Source organism: Porites lutea, chromosome 8, assembly GCF_958299795.1.
Source record: "Porites lutea chromosome 8, jaPorLute2.1, whole genome shotgun sequence".
Taxonomy (NCBI): domain Eukaryota; kingdom Metazoa; phylum Cnidaria; class Anthozoa; order Scleractinia; family Poritidae; genus Porites; species Porites lutea.
Window position 1 is genome coordinate 13851715 of NC_133208.1, and position 27838 is coordinate 13879552.

A 27838-nucleotide genomic window follows, 5' to 3' on the forward strand; every position below is an offset into this window, starting at 1 on the left:
TTTAACTCAAACAAAGGTTTTGTTCTTAGTTAAAATTGTTCGACCACAAGACGATCTGGAAATAATGACGGACGAAGTTAAAGACCAATCTGAAGGTAACTTCTATGAATTACAGTGTATAAGATTCTAGCTAATGGGAAGTTAATTTATTTGAATAGAGACATGATAATTGATAAATGTTTACTCTCAAAAGACTTGCTAAAGCTAACAACGCCGGCATGAGGCAATTCTTTATTGGTTGGCTTCTATTCATCTCTCAAAATGAGGACAGGTTTAATGATTTTCTCTTCAAAACCTTCTACCGTTAAAGTTATTTTAGAGAAGACTTTTTAAAGAATACCGTGTATGACCCTGGGTGAAAGTATTTCGGAACTTGTGGTCGTTCAATGGCGGCTCTTTTGAAAACCAAAAAACAAATTCATGCGCCAACTATATAACCCATGCTGGGAGAAAAAGATAAAAGATCCTATGAGAAAGCCAGCACTTAAGTATAAATCTTCGTGAAGAATACAGCACTCGTATGAATGGCTCGTCTATAATGTCCTCCCATTTCCGTAGTTAAGTGTTTAATGAGACTGTTCTCTTTTGTACTTAAGTAAAACAAACAAACTCTCTCACACAAATTGAAAAGTTGGTCGAATTCTTGAAACTGTATGTACTCGTCTAGTTTTGACGAGTATGGTGTATGAAAACGACAGAAATAGCGACTTAAGGTAGCTGGCAATCATTTATCTGAAGTTACGCTTCTGAATCTTGGCTGGTACAGGAAACTGAACAGAAATTTTCCTGAGAGTCACGTTCCGAGGCGTTAAAAACTCAGATCATTCTCGCTTTACAATGAAACTTCTACAGGCCTTTCTGGTGATTAACGTTTAAGTGTGCAGAGTAGCGCTAAATTTCAATCTTACCCCAGAAAGTTCATTTCACAAAGCGATCAATTTAATAAGAGGTGTGACGTCACCTGACAACCTTTTATCATCTTACGTCGCATACAATTCCACGAAAAGATATAATTAAAAGAAGAAAAAAAAAAACGAAAGCCCAACATTATTCAGGGAAAAGGTGACTTTCAGATGGAAAAGAATTCGAAAACGTGAGTTTCGTTTGATCACTAGCTCTTTTGTCAGGACAACGACGCTCCCACGGATTATTTTGAAGTAATATATCAACAACGAGTGCGAGCGTTTCATCAGGGGTTCCAAACACCAAGAAAAAGATGAAAGGACGTGGCCGTAGGCCGAGTGTTTTATTGTTTCAACTCCCACTCGATAACACCATGAAGTCTTGCCTTTCACCCCACCGAGATAACATCACATTTTATTTTGCCTAGGTTGCAATAAACAGGTTCTTTTTTGCACTCGCTATATTTTTCACAAACGCTGACCCTCATCTTACTGAACACACCTTTGGGGGTAGGGACTCCAGAGAAATAAATAAATTTAAACTATCAAAATCAGGAGCGCATTAGCCGCAGCGACCAACTTCCTCATGTCACGGCTTTTTTTGCCGACCAGCATATTTTTAGAACGGCCGCTTTGGCGCGAATTCTGAATATCCTTTAACCCTTTAAGCCCTAAGTGTGATCAGCATCAATTTTCTCCTTGTAATATCTTTGCTCCATAAAACATTATGGTCACAAGAATTAAGGGATTGATCACACAAGATGAATTCAATTCATACTCTAACAACTTCTCCCCACTACTTCTATAGGAAGTGTATAGAGACAACAAATGAGAAATTAAATCTTGATATCAGTGTTTAAAGGGTTAAGACCCACAATCCAGTCAGCAAAACCTACAGACATAAGAATGGTATTTTTAACCTTTTAATGACGTTTAGTACAGTTTCCTTTTTAATATCTTATAATTCGAATGAGCTCATAGAGGGAGCGAAGATTCCATTTTCGCGGGAAAAAATGCTACAAAATGTATCTAAAAATGAACCGGTCCGTTAAAACGAAATGGTATAGGCCTAGTATGGGAGTTATTATCTCCGGGTTATGGGTTTCTGTTCTGTCATGCATGGGTAATGCTATTAGGCCTAGGCAAAACGTCGAACTTTTCATTACACGAACCAAACTTAGTGAGTTAAGATCATGAAAAGTTTGACGTTTGGCTCAGTTAGGTTCGTCTAAATGAGTTTGGATCATCGATCCAACACGTTCTGTCCGTCTGCTTCAGACGGATAGAACGTCTGAGGATCGTCTCCGGGCTTCAGTTGATTGGTTCGACGCGTCCTAAGTTCAACGTCTGATCCAACAGACGATCTTAATGTAATTCAGGTCGACCCAAATTAAAGCTTGGTTCGTCTAATGAAAAGTAGACTGCGAGCAGTCTCTTTTTTTTCTTTTCAAAGTTACTGCGCGCAAAGCAAAAGCTAAGCACGCGAGCGGCGAAGCCGCTTGCCGCGAGAAACGAGGGCGGATTTTAAGAGAAAAGGCGGACTGCCAGCAGTCTACATGAAAAGTTCGACGTTTGGCCTAGGCTTTCTAGTTAGCCTGATTTATCTAATGTTTCAGCAAGGTATCAATCTTTTTCATTATTTAGAAACAAAAGAGGAGGAAGCTGAAGAGGCTAATTCTCAGTCCCAGTCTTCCAACGGAAAAAAACAAAGGCGCTCTCAGATGCTTTGTGAACTGCATCGAGTGAAGAAGGAAATGATTGAAAACAGTACAATATTGACCAAACCGGAAGTGTAAGTTCTGTTAACGTAGGCATTGGTAATTAAGTTTACATCGATAGCATTTATTTCCAATATCAAATTTGTTATTTGTTGATGTTTACAGCAAACCATACACTCCGGATATCTTTAATGACCTGTCACCGTACTACAACACGTACATCGTTAATTACATGATAAACGACCAGGTAAGTCAACGGTTATACTACAGATACGTTATAATAAGAACAACAACAACAACAACAACAACAACAACAACAACTTTATTGACTTTATCTTCGACATGAAGATTTCAGGACCAAAACAATCAATATAACAACAAATGACATAAAGTAAAATAAAAGTTAAGTAAGAGAAAAAGCAACAACAACTATATATAGAACATAAACATAGAAAATTACGCGGCTATGTACGGCTTCTATGCTACTCGTATGTTAAGAAAGAGCAAGAGCAATTCTCAAAGGGGCCATGTCATGGGGATTTGCTGCTTTAGGTCATTTCTGTACTTAAGTCAATACTTAAGGCCTTTATACAAATGTCCGTGTAGAGTATGAAGAAAATATAAAAAAAATTCCATCAGGGAGCACTAACCATGACATATTTTTGGAGATTTTTCCAGGCATAGCATTAAAACTTTAAAAAGTATTCAATCAAAAATATCTCCCCGTTTCTGACCGACTAAACTTCCCTGGACATTTGACCAAAACTGGAGGACTTATTCATTCGTTCAATAATTTTGGCAATTAAAAGATTTACGCTAATCGTCGAAAAATAAATAAATAATTGGAACACTGACTTCAAGTCAAGACAGCGGTGCGGCTCAGGTGCCTTCCCTTGTCAGTGTAGAACTACCGAGCGATGACGAAACAGCCCGGAATTACTGACCTCAAAAAGAAAGCAATATTAGACGGCAAGGGTAAATCCAGTAGATATTTTCTCAGGGAGGAAGCTACATTAGGTTTTGAAGAGTTTTTACCAGTTTTTCTCTCTGTTCAATTCACCGTAACACCTTTTCCCATTGTTTTCAGGTTGATTATGTTCCACGACCGGGATGGGGCACAAGGGCTACGACCCTAAGGCTTGTAGGTGAGAAAATAAATACAATGATAAAGACCGGAAAATCATGAAAGGTTGACTTAAAAAGACATGTATTATGCATGGTCTCTATGAAAAAAAAAATGTCTTGAACTCCGGTTTAGCAGTCATGTCTGTGCTCTAGAAGAAGCCGCCCACAAACTTCGGTGAACCGCTATGTTTGTAACCAAATTTCTTTTCAAATGATCAGTTTATTCGTTTCTACGCGAAAACCTATCGTTCACATAACCTTGTCAGAAGTGAAAAACTTAATGCCTGTCTCTATGCAGTGTTTGATTAGAGGATAATAATAATAATAATAATTTAATATTTATAAAGCATACTTTCTATATACACGAGGCACAATTTAGCGATTTTAAATGAAAGAGAGAGAGAGAGTTCCATTTTTATTTCTTTGCTCTCTACAAACTAAGGCAAGCCATCATCAATTAACAACACAATTTTCTCTTTCAGACCCAGATGTGTCGTGGAGAATGGATCAGTAAGTTACTGTTTTTTTGACAACGTTTGTTGCCTTGGAAACTTTAAAGGTTCACTCCCTAATCTGTCTTTAACTTTCCCTAAACAAAAATTTTCTTCATATTGTCTTCCTTTTTTTTACAAAACAGTACCTGCCGAACAAAAGCCTGGGGAATAACCGTACGATCCATCACGGTCACACCATCCTCAGTTTACATTTTAGAAAAGCCTACAATACTAGACAAAGTAGTTGGAAAGGGTGTACAACTTAACAGTAGTCCATTTTAATCCTCAAAAAGAGAGTTTTCTCTTCCCTTCCCCCACGATGTTAACTACTATAGGCCCGCGGCCGCGGTTAAATTCGGACGACTCTGGAATTGATTGCCCAAGTTCAGTATTATAAATGGCTTTCAAAAGCTTTATCTTTTTTTTACGGCAACAGGGTTAAAATTGAGGTTAGGAATATACATCACAGATATTGCTTGTGGTTTAATGGTTAAAAGCGAACTAAAACTACGAATTAACATAGCCAACGAATTCAACATGTTGATAGTTGCCTGCGTGCAGACGTCTCCCAAGTAGAGAAACCGGCGTAAATCCTCGTTTGTGTCAGCAACAGAATCGAAGGATGCATGGTTAGCCCGTGAGAGGACAAGAATGCCAACCAGGCTAGCTGCTTCTGAAGCTACCACTTGTTTATTACAGAAGGCCGCTTGTAACCGCAAACTCCTCCCTGTACCATATATCCAGCCTTATAACCGTTTTTCAAAGCTAACAAATTCCCCATTCTTTATCGACCAGTAAGACATATCTTGTCTGGCTGCACCGCAAATCTCCTCACAGAGGAATCTCTTGAACTCTTTGCACGGCATTCTTTATTATTTGCAACCGCGTAAGTTACATTTACGTAGATAACTGCGATGTACTGACTTTCAAGTGCTAAATTAATAAATTTTGGTGACTTATTATAAACTTCTAGAATAATTGCCGTTTTGTCTTTCTTCACAGTTTTCCAGGACCAATGTATGACTCAGTGGTCCCACGAGGTTTCTATAAACCTCACATTTGGTATGTATCTACAATTCCTTGTACATGTGATACCGCGCGTCTTTACAAATACCGTGTCGTGAAATTCTGAGTTAAGCCCCAGGAAATATATTTTTACAGGCCTGTTTTTGATTGGCTTATACACGCAGGGGGGGGGGGGGGGGGGGGCGAGAGAGGGGGGGGGTTTATGCTGCGAGGAGGGGGGAAAGGCAATTTGCGATTTAAAGACCCAAGAGCTCATAATTGGAGGCAAAATTGTGTTCACAATTTTTCACCATCTGCATGGAGTGGCATGATGTGGTTGTTTTTAGCCGGGTTGTGTACTTCTTCATTTTTTAAATTGTTATATTATTGTTTAAGGAGCAAGAATGTGTCTGGAAAAGATAGCAGTCACGGCAGCACCAGACTTCCTCCAATTCCAAAAGTAGCTTACCCAAGATTTCAACAAAAGCAATATCAGCACTTTAACATGAATTACTCACACGTGCAGCCCTTCAGGTAACAAAAAGGGAAAGACAAAGTTGTTCTGGCATGCTATACTGCGAGCAGTCGCGCCTTAGTCTATCACGCGTGTGCTCTTTCGCGTCTCCCTCGCGCGTTTCGTTCAGTCGACGGACTAAGAAAAAAAGAGAGACTGCTTGTAGTCTGCTGGCATACAGTTCTCTGGTATTGAAAAGGGAGCGATCCCCATGTAACTTGAAACGAATTCAATCAATAAAAGAAACAGCATCCACACTGCAAGTCTAACAGTAGCCCAAAAAAACACTTTGAATTTCCATTACCGACCTCAGTTTAAAAAAGAGCAAAAAAGAGCTGTGCGGTAGTTATCTTTAGAATCAAAGTGAGTTGCATCACGTCAGTTGATGGTATTTAACTCTTCTAAAGTACCCTACAACCTAATGAGAACTTTATCGACGCCATCAAGACAATGAAAATACCTGACGACCGCAAGAGAAATCAATGTTCACCAGTATTCCACTTCTTAACATAATGGAGTTTCGTTCGTGACAGAAATCAAATACAGTCATGTGATCAGTAAGTGTTGCGTTTCTCTCAACAGAAGCGACATCCATCGCCTCCAAGAAACGAAAGCGCAGAAGAGAATGAAAGAGGATCATCAAAGGACGATGAACGACTGGAATCGAATGAACCTGACCGAGCTGAAGGTGCTTCCAGAACAGTCACGCTATCACGTCAAAAAGGCTATCATATCCTACTTAGGAGGCTCTAAGGGTTGTAACAAGGCGCTTAAACCTCTGTTGAAAGAAATTGAGGCTACAGAGCCGGTTCAGACAGCGAACGCCTAGACTGCGATTAACTCTCACTTTCAAAACGAGGCTAAGTGCAAAACCTTACTTGCGAAAATGAGTTCGATTTGCATGAGAATGTAAAATCATTCTCATATCAGTAGCGTCGCACTTAGCCTCGCTTTGAAACAGAGGCTTGAGGCAACTCGGAAATGGACTGTTAGCTATAAATTTTTTACTTCCGCGTGAGCCCCGAGTCAGTGTTGATTTGCTCTATGGTCAATCGCTTCTCTTATATTAAAGACCTTTAGATTCAAGGACGAGAACGACTACGAGTTCGAGATTTAACTTAAAGTGTTTTCGCGTATTCTCGAAAAATAGACAGCCCGGAAAGCTTCATTGTACTTTTTTTCATTAGAAAAGATAGCACTGTTATCTATATTGAAGGAGGTCAGGCCCTCTCGCGATCTCAAAATGATAAAACTTCTAACATTTGATAATTCGTTTCCGCCATTGCGACATTCTCGCTAAAACTCGAAGTAGAATGACGACGGCCACCAAGTTTTCCCGCCAAAATGATACTGGTTCATGCGCGCGCACTACTTGGAATCTAATGGTCTCTATTCTCTTTTACAATGTTGCACTGGAAACTGGGACAAAACATAACCATAATGCAATACGGCAAACACTGACCAAGACTCGAACGCGACCTTTCAATGGCCTGTAGGGAGGCAAGACAAAAGATTTTATGTTCTCTTGAGGGACGCGTGCGAATGCACGGGGATTTTTTAAGGTGGTAAATGCATGCGACTGGACTTTCCCAAACGGATAAGTCCCTATAGTAATTACCATCAATGCCACAGATACCAAGACAAACTAAAAGCTGAGAGATATTTCCCGAGGTATTAAGATGGGCAACTGAAAAATATAATTTACCGTGTTGGGTGTAATGGCTTAGCTGCACCTTAGGTAATACAGATTTAGGTGCAAATCAAAAGCTGAATAGAGATTTTAGTGGTACTTAGTACTAACTTATAGGTTATCTTAACTAAGGAAGACATCACTGTTTTTAAACATTGTTTTGTTAATCAAATGTCTAACGAGTGAAACAAAAGAAACTTTTGTTACAAGAACCAATGCCCTTCTGGTTGGCAGATAAGTATCAATAGGTGACGGGGACTATCGCCTTCGAGAACAACAAAAACCGCTTTACAAGAGACGTGTGTTAATGAACTCCCGTGCACCCTCGAAATTTTGCCTTAACGTTTTGAAACCCTGGTATCAGCTTCGTATATTCTCTACATTGTGCTACATACATTTCCTGCCGAGCATTTGTATTACAATCACGAGCTTTTAACTTACTGATCATTTCACCAGTTTTACGTTTGATTGGGTAGTGTCACCATAAAGAGAAGTTAAATGTTAGTCTCTCGCAAGTTGTAAAGGGTTGTACCAAGGCATTGTAGAGGGAATGTGGTATATATGGCGAAACAAAAGGTCCAATTCGTTTTATGGCGCCTATTCCAGAGGCAATCTTTTTGGATAGTATGTGAACATGACTTTGCGACGCCATGTTCTCATCAATAACAATTCTAGGTGATTTAGTAGGGTCCAGAACCAATTAACATGCACTCAGTTTTAGTCGTGTTCAGAGGAAGTTTATCGCAGAGAGGCCATTTGTGGTTAAGTGGTATTTGCCTGGCATCTATTAAGCAGAGTGTGCAAAAGGTGTCCAGTAGTTTTGCTACAAGTCGTTTCGCTGCATCATTAAGTAAGGTAAGCGTGCAAAATTGGGCAAGGAAGCCTTTGTTCTTGAAGGCGTCTTCTGGCGTGGCGAGTTATTAACTGAAAAACGATTTAGAATGATTGCTAAGAAACAAGAGCAAATATTGACTTATTTTTTTACTTCGTGTGTATTATAAGGGAGCGAAACCTATGTAGAAGCAAATATATAAGATATTTTTGAAGCTTGAAACAAGTGTGTTATAATAAAGAATTGATTAATGCAAAAGCTGGTATATTACACTTTCTATTAAAGAGCAATGGAGTGGGTGGAAAATCGTGCGTTGAGCCAGAACAACTAGACTTCGACAGACTGCGAGCAGTCTCTTTTTTTTTTGAGTCACAGTAGACTGACTCCTTTCTACCATTAATTTGCACAATTTTACTTTTTCGCTCGCAGCGCGGGGTTATGAGGAAAGAAGGAAGACCACTAGTGGTATAGAACAGCATAGAGGCGAGAAGACATTTGGGGAGTCTGAACCCTAATGGTTATTTGTTGCTGCGAAATTGTTGTTTTGTTCCAAAGTGGCTTGAATTGTAATGCGATTTTCTCCACAACCAAACAAAAGTTTTCATATCATAGGGGCCACATCTGCATAAACGGTGAAAATTCGCAGCAAAATAGCATCAGAAATGGAAAAAGTCACCTATGTTGACTGGCGTTAAGATGTTGCTGGAACTAAAACAACTGCATCTTTTTTTTGCTGAAAGCCTTCTGTGTTGATATAGTTGTTATATGAAGTAGGGGTGGGAGACATGCATAGCTCGACACATCAGCTGTTTTATACCTTTTGTTTATTGGCAAAGAAGTTCAGTATTATTAATGTTTCTTGGGATTGAGGAGGATTCCATCGAACTGAAAGAAAAACAAAATAAAGGGAACAAAACCCATTAATTTATTGCCCTTGAGTGACCAAAACTTTACCCGGGAAGCCTCACATCATTGTTATATCAAGTCTAAATCTGAACTATGTCAGGCAACTAGTTAACCCTTTATGTCCCGATAGTGACCAACATCAATTTTCTCCTAACAATATCCAGTAATTGTCAAGAGATACAGTCATGAGAATTAACAAATGATCACCAAAGAGAAAAAACCTTGATCTGTTATTAAATTCTCTCAACTGATTCTTAAAGGAAATGTATGGAGATCAGTTTGGAGAATTTGTATGTTGATATTGGAACTTAAAGGGTTAACTGACATATAACAAGGAGACTTGAAGAGGAAAGCCACACAGGATCCCTGAACAAAAACTTTCTCATGATTTTAGCCTGTGCGGTAGGCACAAAAAAAGGGAAGGGTGGGGGAGGAGAAAAGTGGGATTGTCCAGCCCTTTCAATGCCTGCCACACAGGCTTCATTACATAGGAGGCAGAGTGGCCAAGTGGTCAGTGCGTACGACTCACAATCCGGTGGTCCCGGGTTTGAGTCCCGCTCAGGTAACTTGCTGGATTTGTTCTCGGTCATCCTGAGTTCAAATCCTCGGCCATACTTGTAAATAGCCAACTGGTTGCCCCCCTGCCAGTTTGGGTTTTTAATCCTGTTATGTTGTATTTGAATTATTTGTTTCTAAGTATTTGAGTGGAGAGCCTGTAAACTAGCTGGATAAGCTAAGTGCACTTTCCACCATGTTAAACCTTTTTATTTTTAACCAACATCGTAATTGATTATTTAACAAAGTGCTGGATATTACACACCTTACTTTCGCATAAAATTTACCAAGTCTCTACCGTTTCTATTGTTTATTGTAAACTTCCATGAGATTAACACATACCACAGTCACACCCCACAAAAAGGTATAAATTATTCAGAGCTTTACTCATACCTTCTGCTGGAACCACTTCATGGACTCTTCTTTGGTAATCCTGTGTGGAAATCCCACATGAGCCTTGGCTCTTTTTCTCTTTGCCACGTTGAATCCAGGACGACCAAGGACCACATAGAAATCCATGCCATAAATACCAATGGTTGGGTCATACTTTATTCCTAGATCAATATGCTCCTGGATTCCAAAGCCAAAGTTTCCTGAAGCAGATCAACGACAAAAAAGATTTTGTTAATGATATATGAAGTAAATCATATATGAACTGGGGAAATGAAATGAAAATAAAGAAATGATCGTCGCAGTGAACGCAATTTATGCAATTGCCTAAAGAAGCCTGAAAAAAATTCAAGACCTCAACGGGGTTTGAACCCGTGACCTCGCGATTACTGATGCCATGCTCTACCAACTGAGCTATGAAGCCACTGACACTGGGAGCAGGTCAATTGTGGGTTCATATATTCCCGTGAAAGAAATGAGTGTTAATGATATATGAAATAAATCATATATGATTTGCGGAAATGAAATGAAAATGAAGAAATGATCGTCGCAGTGAACGCAATTTATGCAATTGCATAAAGAAGCCTGAAAAAAATTCAGGACTTCAACAGAGAGCATCGCACCGGAAAGAAATCGGCAAAAGTCACAGATAATAGGATGCTTAAGCAACAACTACGGTGACGCCAGCAAGAAGGGTAAAAAAGCAATAGGCACAATAGATTAGAAAAACAACAAAATTGGACGTGCATCACCCTTTTTGTTATTTCTTTGCCGTCATTGCAGAACTACCACACAAAAATTCCTTATTTCACATTTTGTGGAGGACATGAACACAAGACAAGACTTTCTTTTTCTTTTCTTGACCTTTGACACAGTCTTTTGGAATTCATCTCCAGAAAAAAATTGTCAACATTTGACAAATTGAACAAGATGGAATGAGCATGTTGAAGTTGATTGAAGCAGCCCGAATTTTTCAGTGACGTTTTCGTAGCTGTCGGCGTTGTTGTTCCTTAAGCTTTTTAATATCTTTACCAAAGCCCAGCTTTCAACACAGGTAAAAGTAAAAAATAATGTAAATACAGTAAACCTGTAGCAGAGAAGTTTCCTTTGTTTAACTCATATTCCCGCACTTTCAAGCCCTTCTCCAAGATTTCTTCTGCCTTTGGACCTCGCACAGTACAATGAACTGAGATCTTCTCATTTCTTCGAATTCCAAAAGACCTCACAGTGTAACGAGCTAGAGGGTAAAAAAGTTTCTCTTAACAGAATACTCACTAGCTTGATGCTGAGAGGATGGTTATAAAAATCTGAGACTTTGCAGGAAAAATTTTGCGAGATGGGAAGAAACACACAGAATGATTCTTCAATTCAAGATTAGTTTACAATTTTCTAGGTAACCATTCACTATGCCTAAGTTTTAACATTTGTAAAAACCTTTAGAGCTCTGAATTAAACTTTTTTTCCCTTTTTGTTAAAACGAATCCAAGAAATAAACTATTGGTCACCAGAATGCAATATAACATGGAGGGTTTGGAATAAACTAGAGGGCTGCCTTAAGGTATCTGCACCAGCAAATTTTCAACATTTTATTTTGCCCTCAAAATCGTTCTACAGTAAGTTCAGATGATGTAATATGCATATCTGGTGTTCTTTTTCGAATATACCTTCGCATTTAAGAGAAAATCTACTCAAAAGTTGACTGATTTACCGAAAAAAAAAATTTTCATTTCCGTTACTAAGAAAAAGAACGGCAGGAGCGCAATTTGACTCCTCTTTCCAGCATCAAGTTCTATTGATGCGCTAAGCAAAATCTATTCACTGCTTGGATTCATTGACAAACTACCGCTGCAGATACCTTAAGAGCATTTCCACTCTAATACTTTGGAAAGACCATTAAGACTTTCTAATAAAAACACTATATGTTACTTGGCACATGACTGCTAAATACAGGTTACCAAACTGGCTAACAAAACAAATTCCCCACGTCAAGTGCTTCTCACTGAAAAATGCCCCTGATCTCCACTCCATATAAAAATGCTCACATTAATATTCTCAATAGTTACGCGCTAGAGAAGGGTTGCTGTCTATGATGTTATAAAAATCTGAATTCCCCCACCCCTTTCCTTTCAAGATAAAGGAAAGCCACAAATTTTCCCCTCCCTAAGGACAGAGAATTCCTCCTTGTATTCTCCCATGGGGTCCTACCCCTGGGGGAAGCTGATGACATGTGCATCATTCATTCTTCTTATTATTAAAATTATTATTGTTATTAAAACAGTTTAACATTAATATTATTGTTATTATTATTAATACTATTACTATATCATCATCATCATCATCATCCAAAGAACCGGTCAGTTATACCATGCTAGGACCAACTGTGGTTTTACTTGTCTCTGAGGCATCAAAGGTGGTCTTAGCCTGAGAAAACAGCCAGCATTTCGCGACACCACTACTGAATTCCCCGCGAAATGACGTCTGAGAATCAAGCACAGAAATTCCACACTAATGACGCGTCATTACCCAGATCTAAGAAGTGCTTCTGCTTGGTCGTGCGGCTCGCGAAAATTGCTTCAACCAAACAGAAGCACCACCCAGATCTGGGTAGTGATATGCCATCAGTATGGAATTTCTGTGCTCGTTTCTCAGTTGTGCTTGTTTCTCAGACATCATTTCGTGGGGAAACAGTTGGTGGCGTCGCGAAATTTCAGCTGTTTTCTTAGGCTAAGCGAGCTCTATGCATTGTATTTTGAACCAACTTCTTGCTTTCTTGATAACAGATAAAACACTAATGATTCTCTTAATTTCTACCTTTAGAGAAAACAGGCTGTTGCCCTGTAAGCTGTTCCAGAACTTTAGCAGCACGGGTCAATCTGTCACCACTCTCTCCAACGCTAATATTTAGACAGAGTTTCCTGATCTGTAAATCCCTCATAGGGTTGGATTTTACTTGTACCTATGGTATATTAAAGTTAAGTTAAAGACCTATCAATATACCATATTCAATGTCAATTAGGTACCCTGGGCACTTATTAAATAGGTCATTTCGAAGTTTCCCCGGGCCTCTGTATCAAAATGAGTTTAAATGCTCAGCCTTTGATATGAAAATGAATTCTCATTCTCATGCGAATAAAACTCTTTTTTCACAAGAAATGGGCACAGCTGGAATTGACTGATGGATAGACCTTGCCACAGTTTTCGACGCCACCTTGATGAGTAGGCAAACGCGTGAGAAATTACAGTGTTTGTATGAGAATCCAATGTCGAATAATTTCCGTAAAACGGCTGTTCTGGAAAAAATATGAACTGTAAACTAAAGCTACACAGCAAAGGATTTTACCAACAAATTTTGGGGGCCATTACTGTGCTTAAATTTCTCCAGAAGCTTGCTTTAGATTTTCCATATATTTGTCTGCAATTTTTCCCGGGAAATTTTTACAGACAAATGTATAGAAAATTAAAAAAAAAAGGTTCTAGGTCTTCTAGTGCATGTAATGCCCTTAAATTTTTTCAGTAGAATCCTAAGAGTGAAGCTTTAGTTTACAGTTCATATATTTTTTAAAACAGCCGTTTTATGGAAATTATTCGACATTAGATTCTCATACAAACACTGTAATTTCTCACAGGTTTGCCTACTCGTCAAGATGGCGTCGAAAACCGTGACAAGGTCTATTACGGATATCACAAAAACTTCATCCAACTATTCTTTTTTATATACTGGGCACTAAATATGCGTAACTGATGATGCAAGGGTTGGATACTGGGCAAATTTAAAACAATATTAATATTATTTTTTTCGTCTATTAATGGATGGTTGAGGCGAATCGTAGTTGAGAGAAAGTTAAATGGTAGAAGATCTTTTTACTCGACTTGAGTTTCACTACATGGTTAAGAAAACGATAAAAAAAACCCGCAGAAGCGCACTTTCTCAGAGTTATGAACAGAAAAGAAAATTTAAAAGCCCAAGAAACTAAACTGACGGAACGATATATTATCGATAACACTCAGTAAACTGTATTTAAAAGTAGCATAAAAGGTAGACTACCCGAAAGGAGGTTTAGCAACGAACGTGGACCAAAAGAGAAATTATATATCTAAAATTTGCAAATAGTTAAAACCAGATAAATGCAACAACGACGAGGATGTAAGAGGATTGCTTTGCTCCGATTATCAAAAGACACTCACCGCCATTTTGTTTGGCCGAAAAGAAAGAAGACTGGGCAGGGTAGGTTGAAGAAGCGGGAGGGACTGGAAAGGAAAGTGAGCCGCCCATAGAAATTTACATATGTAAAAATGGCGGACGATCGAAGTCCTCGGCGTCGGAGAAGAACCTTTTCTACAACTTCTACAATCTCCACAGACGATTACCAAGATGTTAACGAGCAGATCGTAGAGGATATCACGCTAGACTTTTTCTACAAGCCTCGGTCGATCACGGCTCTTTCGTGTATGATTATTTACCTTATTTATTCTGCGTTTACCAGGTGAGCGGGTACTTTGTATAAAGGTTAAAGGATTTGTTAAGCATCTTTCTTTAACGAAGATTTCGCAGATTTGTTTAAAAAAATGGTAAGGACCATGGAAATGCTTGAAAGATTTGCATTTTAACAAAGCGTTAACTGGCCGTCTGCAAGCTTAAATCCGCTTTTTGCACGGTCATGTGTTTTACAAGTGCCCCGCTATATCAACGTTAGTTACGCCTGAGCTTGTTCACACATGTTAAATTTAGTTAGTTTTTTTTATTTCAAAGCACTTGATTTATATCGTAGCTTCAGGGGAGACTGTTGGTTTTTGTGATCATGATTCTCAATAATATCAGTTATCATTTTATTTTTGTTGAGATTTGGTCGGTCGATAATCAAAGCTTAATTTCGATTCTTCATGTACATTACGCTTCAATAAGCGGAACATTAATTTTTGCATAACAGTTTGTCGCTAGCTAATTGTGCTGTCTTTTTAGATCTTCAAAATTATTTTTCCACGAAAAAAAATTTTCATCGTGATAAGCATCAATTTATGTCTTGACTTGTTGAGTGGGATTGGCCCACGTTTCAGATTGTTTTTCATATCTTACACATGTATATAATAACAGCTACGTTAATAATTCATGTCAAGATAGAACATGAATTTATGTTTAATAAAAATGTGTCTTTTAATCTCAGAGGGATAAAAATATATTTGATGATATATGATCCCATGTGGCTCCGATATTGTTCAACTTTTTTTGTGGTTGCAAACGAAGGATAAGTCCAATGTCCAGCCATCTAAACATCTCTAAACAAGCTCAGAAATAAAGAATTTGTTACTGAGCCAAAAGAATACTGTTTTCTTACAGAAAAAAATGTAGTCAATACCAAGTAGGCAAGATAGGTTCATCTTGCCTGCTGGGACAGCCAATCAGAATAGTGCATCATGAAACTTTACTTGAATCAAAATTAAAGATAACTCCTCTGTGCCCAGGGCAGGCCCAGGCTCACAAAAGCCTCCTTAAAGCCAAATTATAAGGATTTGCAAGGGAATTGATTGAAAGTTCAATAAAATGGTTTATTAACCCTTTAAGCCCTGAGAGTGATCAGCATCAAATTTCTCCTTTTAATATCAATGCTTTGTAAAACAGAGTGGTCATGAGAATTATGGACATGATCACACAAGATGAATTTGCTTGATATTTTATCAACTTCTCCCCACTACTTCTGTAGGAAATGAATAGGGGCAACAAATGAGAATTCAAATTTTGATCTTAGGGTATAAAGGGTTAAACACTGTGCTCACTGTCTGTCTTCTCATTAGCTAAAAGCTTTCATTTAATTTTGGAAATCAGTGTAACCTACAGTTTAGACATTTATCTGCTAGCAGATAACTTGTAGTGACTAATCTCTGAGTTGCACGCACAATGCATGATTTACAAGAGCAATGTCAATGCAATGCATGTGATGGTGTGTTTACCGTTATGGTTTTTCATAACAATGTATAACAAAATTGGAACAATTGGAACAATCAAAGTCTCGGTAAGTGTCATTAGCCTGTGTACAGACGTCCCCCCCTTCCTTAGGAAAAATCGGGAGAGGAGACGTCTGTGAATCGCCGACGATAATCGTGTTCCCGTTTCCCCGGAATGTTGGGGACAGCCTCTGATTGGTTGTAATGTTAATGCCATGAGGCAAATAATTTCCAGTGTTGTGATTGGTGAATGAACTTCAGAATAGATTCCCCGGGAAAAAGCTCAGCCTTTATGAACATTCATATTAATTTTGTTTACCGGTATTTGTATTTCGGCTGTCTCGAAAAGGTATGAGAAGTTAAGACCACCGATGTTTGCTGCACCAGTTGCAGGTGCGTCTGTGTGTACCGGTCGGTATTTACCCCAAAAAGATTCTATTAATGAATTGATTATTTGAAAAAAAATGAATCCGTTAGTCGTTCCCGTAACTGGTGTCAAATTTAAATCGGCATTTCTCTATGCGTAATGAGCAGATAATATTTTAAGAGAACTTTTCTGCATTTGGTCAGATTGAAAATCTTTGAATGGATTAAATGTCTTAGAAGACATTTACATCAAATTCATGTAAACGGAGCTGGTAGAAATTTCGTAACTGAATCGCATGTGAATTCATGGCTTATTACGCATGCAAGAATGCACACAGAGATGAATCTGAAATCTACAACTACCAACGGTTCAACTTTCGAATAATAAATACATTAATGGGATCTTGGGAGGTACGCTTGACCTGGCTTGACTGTAATCAGAGATCTTATATCTGGATTTTGGGCGGACATTGCGTGAAGATGTTCGGCTAGCCTGTACACAGACGCCAGAGCTATTTTTCGACCTACATGTGCCTTTTCAACCGTCAGCGAAAGAACCAAAAATTAATTTATGCAAATGTATACCGGAACACAATTAACGACGGCAATTCACAGACGTCTCTTCTCCCGATTTTTCCTGAGGGACAGGGGACGTCTGTACACAGGCTAAGTGTCATCAGCCTTTGTAAGGCAGGAAACAATAAGAAAACAATACAGAATTTATTTTTTAAGGTATGCCTTGTACATTTTAACCACTTCATTTAACTTTCGATACATTGCAGTACAAGTCCTTATTATTTGTTCATGTGGCTTGTCTGTTGCGTAGTTAATTTGTTTACATGCTGTGAGAAATGGGACGTTAACATACCAACTAAGGGACAGACAAGCCACGCAAACATTTTCGTAAATGCTAAAAGCCATGCAATAGAGAAACCTCTGCTCGCAGTGTAGATATCATTGAAATTGTTGCTAGCTAAGGCTCCTAGTGGCCATACTACAGTGTATTATGGCTGTGTACTTACCTTTGTCCCTATTTTTTCCTTAGAAACCCTGATGCTACCCGTGAAGAGAATATTTGGAGTGGTTTGGTTTCTCTTGCTGTAGTGTTTCTTGTTCTCAGTCTTCTTGTCATGCCAAATGGTAAATTTGATTTTATTGCTATTTTTTTTGTTTGTTCAGTACATTTAACAATTTCTTGGAAATCTCATGAATGCTGTTTATGTTTAAATTGAAAAGTGAGAAAAGTAATCATTTGTTTTTCTTTTGTTTGTGTAGGACCATTCATTCGCCCTCATCCAGCACTTTGGAGGTTGATATTTGGTATGAAAGCTCAGATGAGTACCGTAAATCCTCTATTAAGCCCCCCCTCTCAAATAAGCCCCCCCTCTCTAATAAGCCCCCCCTTTTCAGAGGAGGAAAGTTAATAAGCCCCCCTTCTCTATTAAGCCCCCCCTCCCCCCCCTCCTCCAATCCTTATTCTTCACAAAAAAATTAACGATTAACGTGGACTGATCAGTTATGGTTTATTTATAAAAATTACCAAAGAACATGAGGTCCAAAAGAAGAATAAGAATTTTGTTTTTGATACTTTTAGGCTCCCATTCATTAAATTATTATTGTTAGCAGTATTAGCATCAGCCCTTCTAAACCCTCCTATTGGGACTTGTGGCAACTAGGATGATCTTGTCATCGACTTTTAATGTCTCCTACACTCCTAATTATCAAGTCAAATGAGGTGTAACATACCCACCCTTTTGAAGAAAAAAAGACAATGTAGAAGAAGAAAAAATTGCATTTCGCCGATGAAAATTGTTAAGTTAATTAAAGAACCAGTACGATTTCTGTACAACCTCATACATTTATTGTGTATGCAGCAATTTCATGCTATTTCACACAACGCAAATAGTTAATATGCGAAGAGTCGAAGCATGTATGCATAATAAATTGGGGCTGTAAGAAAGTCTTACCAAAGAAGCATTAATAAGGACACTACTTTTACTACTTTTTATTACTTAATTTGTTACCATTGATGATAACTTGACATGTAACTTGGGAGATCTTTATAAATGTGGCTGCAGATCTAGGAGTGTACATCGTACACACTAAACAGTTAAATTAAACTAATTACTGGTCTTGTATTTCAATAGGTATTAGTGTTCTTTACATGATGTTCCTGGCATTTGCCTTGTTCCAAACTCGTGATGACTTCCGAAATATTTTGTTCTTCTTCGATCCTTCGTTAAAAGATGAAGGACCGGATACAAAGGTTAGATTATTGGAAAGGGGAAGTATATAAAATTGATAGGAGCAAATGAGAAGGCATTTAATAGCATGCTATGTTGTTCACTAGCACACATGTACACAAATGTAACAGTGTAGTGAAGGTTGTGGCCTATGTTGTTCACTAGCACACATGTATACAAATGTAACAGTGTAGTGAAGGTTGTGGCCAGTGTTTGTGTTGTCCACATTGCAGGTGCGTGCCCGCAGTTGTAGCTCAGCTTATAGACTAGGCTTGTGTAAGCAATATGTGTTTTTGTTCTGTACTTTGCAGTAATTGCATATAGCTAATATACTATTGTACCATCTTATTGCTGTAGCATTTGCAGCATTTTTTCTGTTTCCCTCTCTGTCCCTCCTTTTGTAGAGGCTTTTGGTTCTATTTTTCTAGTTTATTTCCTATGGAAATAGCCAGAGGTCATGCTCATAGAGTCCGAGGGAAATCCATGTGCCTCTGGCCTCAGTGACAGCCCTGTTAGGGCACCCATCTTCCACTTGTGGTCGCACAACACTAAGCTGACACCACCAATAGTGGCTAATTGGTGGTACTAGCACACAAAAACAATGTAATGTTTAGGTACCCTGCGTAGCAGGCACTGGTTGTTTATTATTTTTTACAGGCCGTGCCTTCTCAAGGTTTCTTTCCTCGCCCTAAAGAAACAGGCTACTGCTACACAGGCTATCGTTTAGGGGGATGTTTAAACTTAATAAGCTACTAAATACTTTTTTTTCATGTTAGGAGTATGCTGTGAACTGTTCTCAACTGACTTGGGAAAGGCTTTGGGGACACTGCGACGTCTTTGCATTTTCTCATTTCTTTGGGTGGGCTCTGAAGGCATTGCTTGTGCGTAATGCCCCACTACTGTGGACCTCAAGTATTATGTGGGAGGTCACTGAGGTAAGCTGCAGAATGCTGGATTAGATTACTAGAGAGAAGAAAAAAAGTGTCAAAAAAGACATGTCATGCCACAAAAATTAGAAATTGTAACCTGTCATGTGGAAATGTACACTACATTAAATGTTTTAATGGCCTCATGTTTCCAAAAAACAGGTGATCAATTTGTTGGAACAACCTGATGTTTTCAATGATTGGTCGACCAAGCTGTTTAAACAGGCTGATATATCTAGCAAGTGGGTGACCAAGCAGTTCTAACAGGTTGAAAAAATTCAGCCTTGTTGGGACTCAAACCCTGACTCTAAGATACTAGTGCAGTGCTCAAACCAATTAAGCTAGAATTAAGCCAACTGGGATCTGGTCATAAAAATTAATTGGTTTGTAATGAAGATGAAATAATGAAGATATGAATTTATTTGAACTGTGGATGAATAAAAGAATGTATATGTAAAGATGGCTTTCAAGTTAAGCTCTTAATGGGCAGGCAGTGACCACAAAACAACTCGACTAGCTTCTGTGAAACTTGTTTTTCAGCAAAATTCCCAGGAGTGAATTAGTTAAAGGGTTAATATCTTACTTAAAATAACTATTGACTTGTAATAATAACCTTTCAGGTTTTCTTTTCTCACCTGTTACCCAATTTTGCCGAATGTTGGTGGGATGCACTGGTTTTGGATTTCTTGATCTGTAATGGCTTAGGAATTCACTTTGGCCTCTATGTTAGCAAGAAACTTGAGATGCGCAACTATCACTGGGAAAGCATCAAGTAAATGGAATCTTTTACTTGTGGTTTAATAATTTTTGTTTTTTTAATTTTTATCATCCTTGTCATATTGTAATATTTTTATGCAGTTTGTTTTCTAATAATTAACTTTAATTACCTTAGGCCTGTTAGCACAACTTGATTTCAGATGTGGAATTTAACTCAGTGGAATAAAATAGCTGTTACGGAAAACAAAACTTAAAAATAAAAAGTGGTTTTAATTAGTGAACTTTTACTTGATGCTTGAGCAGGGTGGTGGCTCTTTATTTTGGTTTTAACCCTTTAAGCCCCAGCATCCACATACAAATTCTCCAAACTGATCTCCATACATTTCCTTAAAGAATGAGTTGAGAGAATTTGATAAAAGATCAAGGCATTTTTACTTGGGTGATCGTTTTAATTAATTCTCATAACTTATCTGTTGACAATGTATGGATGTTGTTAGGAGAAAATTGATCTTGCCAAACTTACAGTACCTGAAAGTCAAATTTAATTCAATCAATTGAGTTTGAGCCCAACAGTAGCTAGCACAACTGTCAATCCAGCTTTAAAGACAGGATTATACAGTCAAAATGTTGTATGAGACGCTGGAAGATTTTATCATTTACACTGTACAATGCACATTGATTTGTCGAATGAAAAAAATCCACAATGTCCAGTTTATAACTGCAGAAAACTTTCTGTCATTGAGTGTATTGATCAATACCATTTTGCTTTATTTAAAGGGATATCCATACTACAACAGGAAAGCTACAGCGTGCTGTTATGCAGTTTACACCAGCAAGGTTTGTTTATCATCTTACTGGTACCAACAAACATTTTTTCTGTGTTGATAAAGATTGATCAACTCACTAGTAAAGTAGCTTGCTAGAGTACCGACTGTCTTGCTGACTGACTGACACAAAGATGCACTTCAGTGATTGGCTGACTGGCTGACTGTATGATTATCTGACTGTTTAGCTTACTGATGGAGTGACAGGCTGGCTGATTTTCTGACTGACTTGACCGGCTAGTTAGCTGTTTGACTGGCTGGCTGGTTTAACTCTTGGCTGGTTACTAGACGTACATGTAGCTGATTGACTCTCGATCTAGCTGGTAAACCAATTGACTGACTGGTTTAGCTTATAAGCTACAGTGTAGCTGGCTGAATAATGACTGACTGATACCAGTACATGTATATCTGTCTGGATTTGCAAAAACATGGCTACAGAAATCTCTCTTATATACCCTCTGACTGAGTGTTGTGGTGGAGTATGATTTTTTTTCTTAGTTACTTTTTATCTATTTAATCAGTACCGAATAGGCCACAGTAGAAACAAAATGTTGTTCATAACTTCCCATAATTCTCTCTGTATGTCAGTTTGAAATCAGCGCTCGTATTAGACTGAACTCGGCTCTCATAGTGGGTTGTGTTAGAGGTTTTTGGCTGCCTTGTGCAAAGTTTTCCGAAGGGCATCATTAAACCTTATGAAGGAACAATTCTCACGTCTGGCAAAGTCTGCTGCATCCAGTATCTTCTGGTATTTCGTCTCATTTCGGGCTACACAGGTGATAGAATGATCCCGGGCTTGAGACGGAAAGATTGGATATTGCGAGCTTTGTTGTTGGCAGTAACAAGTCTTTGGCCTCACAAAGTAGGTTCTAGGGTTGAAATCTATTAGGCAGGATGGAAATTCATGCTGATTTCTGACCAGGCCAAAGACTTAGTAAAAAATTGTGCGGAAGGCAGGGGCTGTATGTCTCCTTTTCAATTGCTGGTTTAAATCCGGGATCTTGAATAAATCGACTGTCAGTGAGTCGAGAAAAGTACCATGTGACGATTTATATGGACAAAGCAAGAGTTTTACAGAGTAATTTGACGACGTTTCCCCTGTGCTAAGTGTGGAAGTATTATGAGTGGTTTTCGGAAGTGTTGTGATTGCCGCCAAAGTCATTTATTGTGTGATTTACCGAAAGTGTTGACAGGCAAATCTCAGGTATGTGCAGTTGAGCTCGTGTTGCCAAAATACTTTGTGCCAAGCATAAATACACTTCGTGAGTGTTTAGTTTAGGTGATTTTCTCTTAGAAAGCCTATTATGTGCTCAAAGATTGTGGATTCTTAATCTGTTTTCAGCTGACACTGAGCTGTGGGCCTCACGGTTTGACTGACTAAAAGATTACAATTTCTGGACGTTTCAAATGTTGTTTATTTCATCGCAAAATCCTGTTACTTCTGCGAGAGAACTTTACCGTCTATTGCCAGCAATAATGCTGTCATTGTTTAGCTTCAGCTAGTGACTTTTAACTGCTTCCCATTCCACTTAGATGTCAAATAGTTGAAATGTACTTGAAATTTCTTTAGCCACGTTTTAACAAATCCAGACAGATATTGACTTATTGAAATACTGACCAACGAACGGCTAATTGACAAATCAAGGACAATTTTCCATGGTTATACTCTTATCGACCATAGAAATGACATCAAAATGGCTGAGTGCTAGTTTGTTTGAGCGTCTAGCAAGCCTTTAAGTTCTGACAAATAAGTTAAGTTAAAACTATTGCATGAATTTGACATAATAATCCTGGGTGAATGATAAGTATGTAGTATATGGAGGTCACTGCTAACTGCTGTTATTTTTTGTTACATAAAGCTGGACTCATGTTCGCTGGATGGACCCCAAATGTTCGTACATGAGATTCCTTGCCATATATCAGATGATGGTAATATCACAGGTAAGTACTTGAATTTATATTATTATTATTGTTATTATTATTATTAAATTCATCATCATCATCATCATCATTATCATTGGTGCAGTGTTCTAGTTAATTCTTTTAAGTGGGGTGTCATGTAGACCAACTGAGGGGTCACCAAGACCATTTGCTAATTTTTCTCATTATAATTAACTTAATCATTATACATGTATGTTATCTGTCGGGTCAGGAAGCCTCCTTTGTCGAGTCATTAACCCAAGACCTGTCTCTTATCTGCAACACTGTTGGTGGACTGAAGAATTTCACATCAGGTCCACATTAGCCTACAGTATGGCTGCTTTTTCTTAACCTACTCAAATAAAAATATGTACTATGTGACTATGAGGCATCTCCAATTGGCTTGGTCTTATCCTTGATGTTATCCTCTGAGAAATGCTTATTGGGGTTGATCCATTCCTGTACTTGTTGGAAAAGGATTTCTATGCTTTTACTGAGGGTCTCCTCTCATAAGAGGGCTCATACCATGCTTAGATTTTGGGTAAGTCATATCCCATAAATCTTTTGCATTGAGTAGGCCATGTGACTGCAAGCTGCAAAGAGATTTACTATAATTTATTATAGCTTAACACAAGGCATCAAGGGCCTTAAGTTAAAGTTGAACACTAAATGCTGAATATAGCTTGATTTCTGGTGTTTCTTCCCATAGATTGTGGAGCTGAACACATTTTTCCTAAAGCACATCCTTTGGGTTCCAACCCCTCATTGGCTCAACGTATACCGCTTGGGCCTCATCAGTCTCATTGTTGCACCTTCATTACGGTAAGCAACATTGTCGTAAGTGTTTTTGTCCATGGCAGCGTGCAAAGAAAGTAGTGCCCGATAGCCCGAGGCTAGTGGATTTTGCTATCGGGCTAGTTAAGGTGATTCCATAGTAAAAGAACCTAACATAGATTGTAGCTGAAACTTGGTACACTGATGTAACAAGTCAAGAAGATGATAAAAAAGTAATAAAAAGTGGGGGTCACCGTGCTCATTTTGACGTCACAATGCTGACAAATACGGCTATTTAGGACCCTTTTACAAAAACCGCAGGCAGCCCAAAACTAGACAAAAAGGAGAGATTTTTTCGATGATGCATGTGGCATCACACAGAATTTGACTTTAATGTATTGTTTATCCACTTACGTACCAGAAAAATGCCTTTTAATGCTCTTGTTTTTACTTTACGCTCCAAAGTAGAATTAAATTGGACCCGCGCTTTTCGACCCGTGATGGCTCAATCCGTACAATTTAGTAAATTTGCCAAAAAACTGAACATAGATTTGTGCCAATTTTTTTCTCATCGAAAGGAAGCACTGTCCTTATTAAAATCATGAAATAAAAAATGGGGGTCACCGTACTCGTTTTTGCGGTAGAGCTGCAGAAAGTGCGCACCAAATGCATTTTCTCCGATTTTTGAGAGAGGACTGGGGCGAGTTTCAAAATAGAATGTATGCGAAAAGGGGGAGGAAAGTATTAAAAAATCCGTTTTTACAGAATTTATATCGAGATATCACATTTAGGACACAATGTAATAAACAAAGTGATTAAATGAAAATCAAAGTGAGTAAGCACAAGTTAAACATCCACTATCGAGGTTCTCTGAGAGGAAGTCGAACTCAACAACACGCGTGATGCTTACGTTACGCACATTCCCAACACATTGAGTCTCACCTCGGCAAGAAACAACAGCGAGCAAAAATTCCAATAGCTTTCTCTTCAGTCAGCTTCATTTTAATAATGTTACTTCACATGCTCTTTTTTACGGCGGCCATCTTGTTATGCGCAGTAAGAGATGCGCAGTGCAAAACTAGGGAATCACCTTAATTCTGTTATTAACTTGCCTGATGGGCAAGTGAAGTTTTTTGAGGAATTCAAATTACAGAAGAACTGTGAAATCAATTTGCTCATCAAAACCTTTTGGGGGCTAGTTGAAATGATGTTTGGGCTATTAAATGTTAGCTTCAGCTTGCCCGAATTGTAAGCTGTAAGAATGACTTTCTTTGCACCCTGCATGGGAAGCCTTGGTGTATATAGCAGGCGATTTTGTTTGTTGAGCATGCAAATGAATACCAAAGCCACGAGGAGAGTAGGGTCGAATTCAAGCACCCTTTAGCCAATCAAACCACCAGGTGTGCAGGCTAATTCATAGGCTAGCGCTCCCTAACCTGTTCTAGGCAGGTATGCACCACTGAACAGGGTATGGTTTTCCGGGTCTTGAGTCTTAACCAGGGTATACAGTTTTACTTTTGAAAAGGTGTGAAGGTGGGCAATGACTCATGAGTGGTTTACATGTGTAGTACCAACAATTTTTTCCCAAAAAAATTAATTTGATAGTGTTACTTGTCTTAAACAGGGAAGCAAAATGAGCAGTTTTTGTCTTAAACAGGGTCAGGATTTAAAGGCCTCGGGGGCACACCTCTACCCACACGTCCCTCGAGTGACACCCTCCCCCCCCCCACCCCCCCTAGGGTTTACATGTAGTTACTGTAATTCGCTAGCCCAAATCCACTAAGGCAAAGTCATAGATTTGAAATACTTTATATTCAAATTTTGATGCTGGGTACAAATTTTCTCTCAGCATGTATTCGCAACGGGTTCTTTGCTACATTGTACCACACCAAGCAACATGAAACTTGTTTATATGTTGAAAAGTTTGATGTAAAAATTCCTATAATTTTTTTTTTGTAGTCAGTACTATGTCTACATAACAGACGCTAGAAGCTATCGTCTTGGAACTCAAGCGTGGGTTTTGATGTAAGTTCATTGATCACCCAAAACTTCAAAGTCTGCGAAGCAGAGTTTTTTGTAATCTTCCTGAAATTAGTGGCCAAGCTACAACATCACATGAAACAAAATATATGCTGACCTTTTTCCCGATATCATGATAAGCTTCACGTATACAGCAAACGGCAAACGTCAGATTCAAGTTGAGAGTGTCTCAAAATAGATTATGAGCAGATAAAAACAGCTCAAAACAGTTCTTATGGATAAAAAATTCCGTGAAACTACTAATTTATGTGTAGAAATAATGAACAGTAAACAACAAGTAATGGGGAAACTTGCATGGTCACATGCATCAAAATTGGCGTTTGCCATTTTTTGTAATGTGATGTCTAACCTCTCTATTGTTTTGTTGTAATTAAATAAGTAAACTTGTGACATGCTGAAAATGGTGAAAATAGATCTTCTGATACTTTACAGTATTGTTTTGTCTGAGTACTATATTATTCAATGTTTCAGTGTTATCACATGTCTGGAGGCACTCATTTGCATCAAATATGGACTGGATATGTTCAAGAAAACAGAAATTGTTAGCATTATTCTTTGGCTCTTAGTCCAGGTATTTACCTTTGATTAGTCTTAGGCTTTGTTCACCTTATACCGGTTAGCTTTTCGTGCGGACACTGTACTATCCCAAATACATGTAATAGCTATGAAAACCTATCCAATATGTGACTCTCCATTTTCAGGGTGCAAGGAAAGTCAGTTTTACAGCCTGCCATTCAGGCAACCTGTCGCCAGCATGTATTTGCCCACGAGTCATTTCAATTAGCCCCCAAACCAGTTTTGATTAGCAGGATTGATTACAATCCTTCTGTAGTTTGAATTTCCCCAAAAAACAGCCCTTTCTCATCGGGCAAGTTAAGAACAAAAATCACTAGTGCAATATAGCAAAATCCTCTAGCCCCGGGCTATTGGACACCACTTTCTTTGCACACTGATTTTAGAGATCAGCACGGCACGGCTTCACTCTGTTACAGAAATCACACCGAATTCACCATCCCTATGTGTTAACAGAAGCCCTATCCAGTATGGTTTTCGTGCCAGCGCAAAAGCTACCTGTTATAGTGTGAACATATCCCTACAGTATCCCCCGTATTAAATTTCAGGTTTTTGCATTAGTATAATACCAGCGTGCAAAGAAAGTGGTGTCCGATAGCCTGGGGCTAGTGGATTTTGCTACCGAGCTAGTGAAGTCTATTTTTAACTTACCCGATGGGCAAGTGATGTTCTTTGAGGAATTCCAATAACAGAAGAACTGTGAAATCAATTCTACTAGTCAAAAAGCTTTTGGGGCTAGTTGAAATGAAGTCAGGGCTAGTAAATGTTACCTTCAGCTTGCCCGAATGGCAAGCTGTAAAAATGATTTTCTTTGCACCCTGAATACGCACTTTTTTTCACCAAGCACCAGCAGTAACACCTCTGTAATATAACCGTAGATTGAGGAGTCTGCATTAGGAAGGTTTCACTGTTAATTACACTTTTTATAAATTGGTTTTGAATTTTGTTTATTCTTTTAAACTTCTGAGTGCCACCATAGACATAACGTGATTTCCGCTTGATAAAATAGATGTTCTTTAAAGAAGGCATACAGTATAATGAATTGCAGAGGGAAAGCCTGGTGATATAGGATTTATGGTATGTTTTTGTATGTTTCTTCTTCCAGATGGTAATAAGCTTCTTTTTGCTGTATTTCATGGTTATGACAAAGTCAAAGGTATGCTGACCAGGTTAACGTTTGAGGACCTTTGAAACTTAAAATGCCGATTGGTGGAGATGACATTAGTAATGACATCATTACCCTTGGCACATGTTTTTCAATGTTTGTTTACATTCACACTTGCTTTCACTTCATGCTGTTTGGTGGAAATCTGACAGCTCAGTCGACGGTGAGCCACAGGGGAATTGGGGGTGGAATTCAAATTCCAGAGACGTAGTTGCAAGT

At 38.5% G+C, this 27838-nt stretch overlaps 3 protein-coding genes and 1 non-coding gene across 5 annotated transcripts in view; 2 read left to right on the plus strand and 2 right to left on the minus strand.

Annotated features, from left to right (window-relative positions):
- Window positions 1-6: 6 nt before the first annotated feature.
- LOC140945223 (uncharacterized) lies at window positions 7-6587 on the plus strand. The gene is made up of 8 exons (XM_073394274.1): window positions 7-95; window positions 2547-2694; window positions 2786-2867; window positions 3708-3765; window positions 4228-4255; window positions 5242-5301; window positions 5641-5778; window positions 6341-6587. Exons 1-8 carry the CDS (start codon window positions 65-67, stop codon window positions 6585-6587), a joined length of 792 nt encoding a protein of 263 aa, XP_073250375.1. The 5' UTR covers window positions 7-64.
- Window positions 6588-9087: 2500 nt separating this feature from the next.
- On the minus strand, window positions 9088-14442 carry LOC140945758 (large ribosomal subunit protein uL5-like). The gene is made up of 5 exons (XM_073394803.1): window positions 14317-14442; window positions 12943-13087; window positions 11219-11368; window positions 10135-10334; window positions 9088-9165 (listed from the first exon to the last, which is right to left on the minus strand). The coding sequence occupies exons 1-5, from the start codon at window positions 14320-14322 to the stop codon at window positions 9130-9132; spliced, it is 537 nt and encodes a 178-aa protein (XP_073250904.1). The 5' UTR covers window positions 14323-14442; the 3' UTR covers window positions 9088-9129.
- Window positions 10483-10555, minus strand: Trnat-agu (transfer RNA threonine (anticodon AGU)). The gene has a single exon. It is a non-coding gene; the product is annotated as a tRNA-Thr (tRNA).
- Window positions 14400-27838, plus strand: part of LOC140945757 (phosphatidylserine synthase 1-like) — a 21042-nt gene continuing 7603 nt past the window's right edge. For both annotated transcript variants that reach the window (XM_073394801.1, XM_073394802.1), the window contains exons 1-12: window positions 14400-14615; window positions 17483-17577; window positions 17713-17757; window positions 18585-18703; window positions 19457-19615; window positions 20227-20378; window positions 21101-21160; window positions 23007-23088; window positions 23777-23889; window positions 25801-25866; window positions 26353-26452; window positions 27560-27610. In XM_073394801.1, the coding sequence (XP_073250902.1) occupies window positions 14425-14615; window positions 17483-17577; window positions 17713-17757; window positions 18585-18703; window positions 19457-19615; window positions 20227-20378; window positions 21101-21160; window positions 23007-23088; window positions 23777-23889; window positions 25801-25866; window positions 26353-26452; window positions 27560-27610 (1233 nt within the window). In that variant the 5' untranslated portion in view covers window positions 14400-14424. The remainder of the gene's footprint in view (window positions 14616-17482; window positions 17578-17712; window positions 17758-18584; window positions 18704-19456; window positions 19616-20226; window positions 20379-21100; window positions 21161-23006; window positions 23089-23776; window positions 23890-25800; window positions 25867-26352; window positions 26453-27559; window positions 27611-27838) is intronic.

Excerpts from the sequence above, each read along its gene's own strand:
- LOC140945758 (XM_073394803.1), bottom strand. Across the intron at positions 11,369-12,942 it reads ACAGCCTGTTTTCTCTAAAG|CTCGTTACACTGTGAGGTCT; the intron begins GTAGAAATTAAG and ends TTTACCCTCTAG. Across the intron at positions 10,335-11,218 it reads AGGAAACTTCTCTGCTACAG|GAAACTTTGGCTTTGGAATC; the intron begins GTTTACTGTATT and ends GATCTGCTTCAG.
- LOC140945223 (XM_073394274.1), top strand. The coding sequence starts at position 65 with ATGACGGACGAAGTTAAAGACCAATCTGAAG. Across the intron at positions 2,868-3,707 it reads ATTACATGATAAACGACCAG|GTTGATTATGTTCCACGACC; the intron begins GTAAGTCAACGG and ends CATTGTTTTCAG. Across the intron at positions 4,256-5,241 it reads GTGTCGTGGAGAATGGATCA|TTTTCCAGGACCAATGTATG; the intron begins GTAAGTTACTGT and ends CTTTCTTCACAG.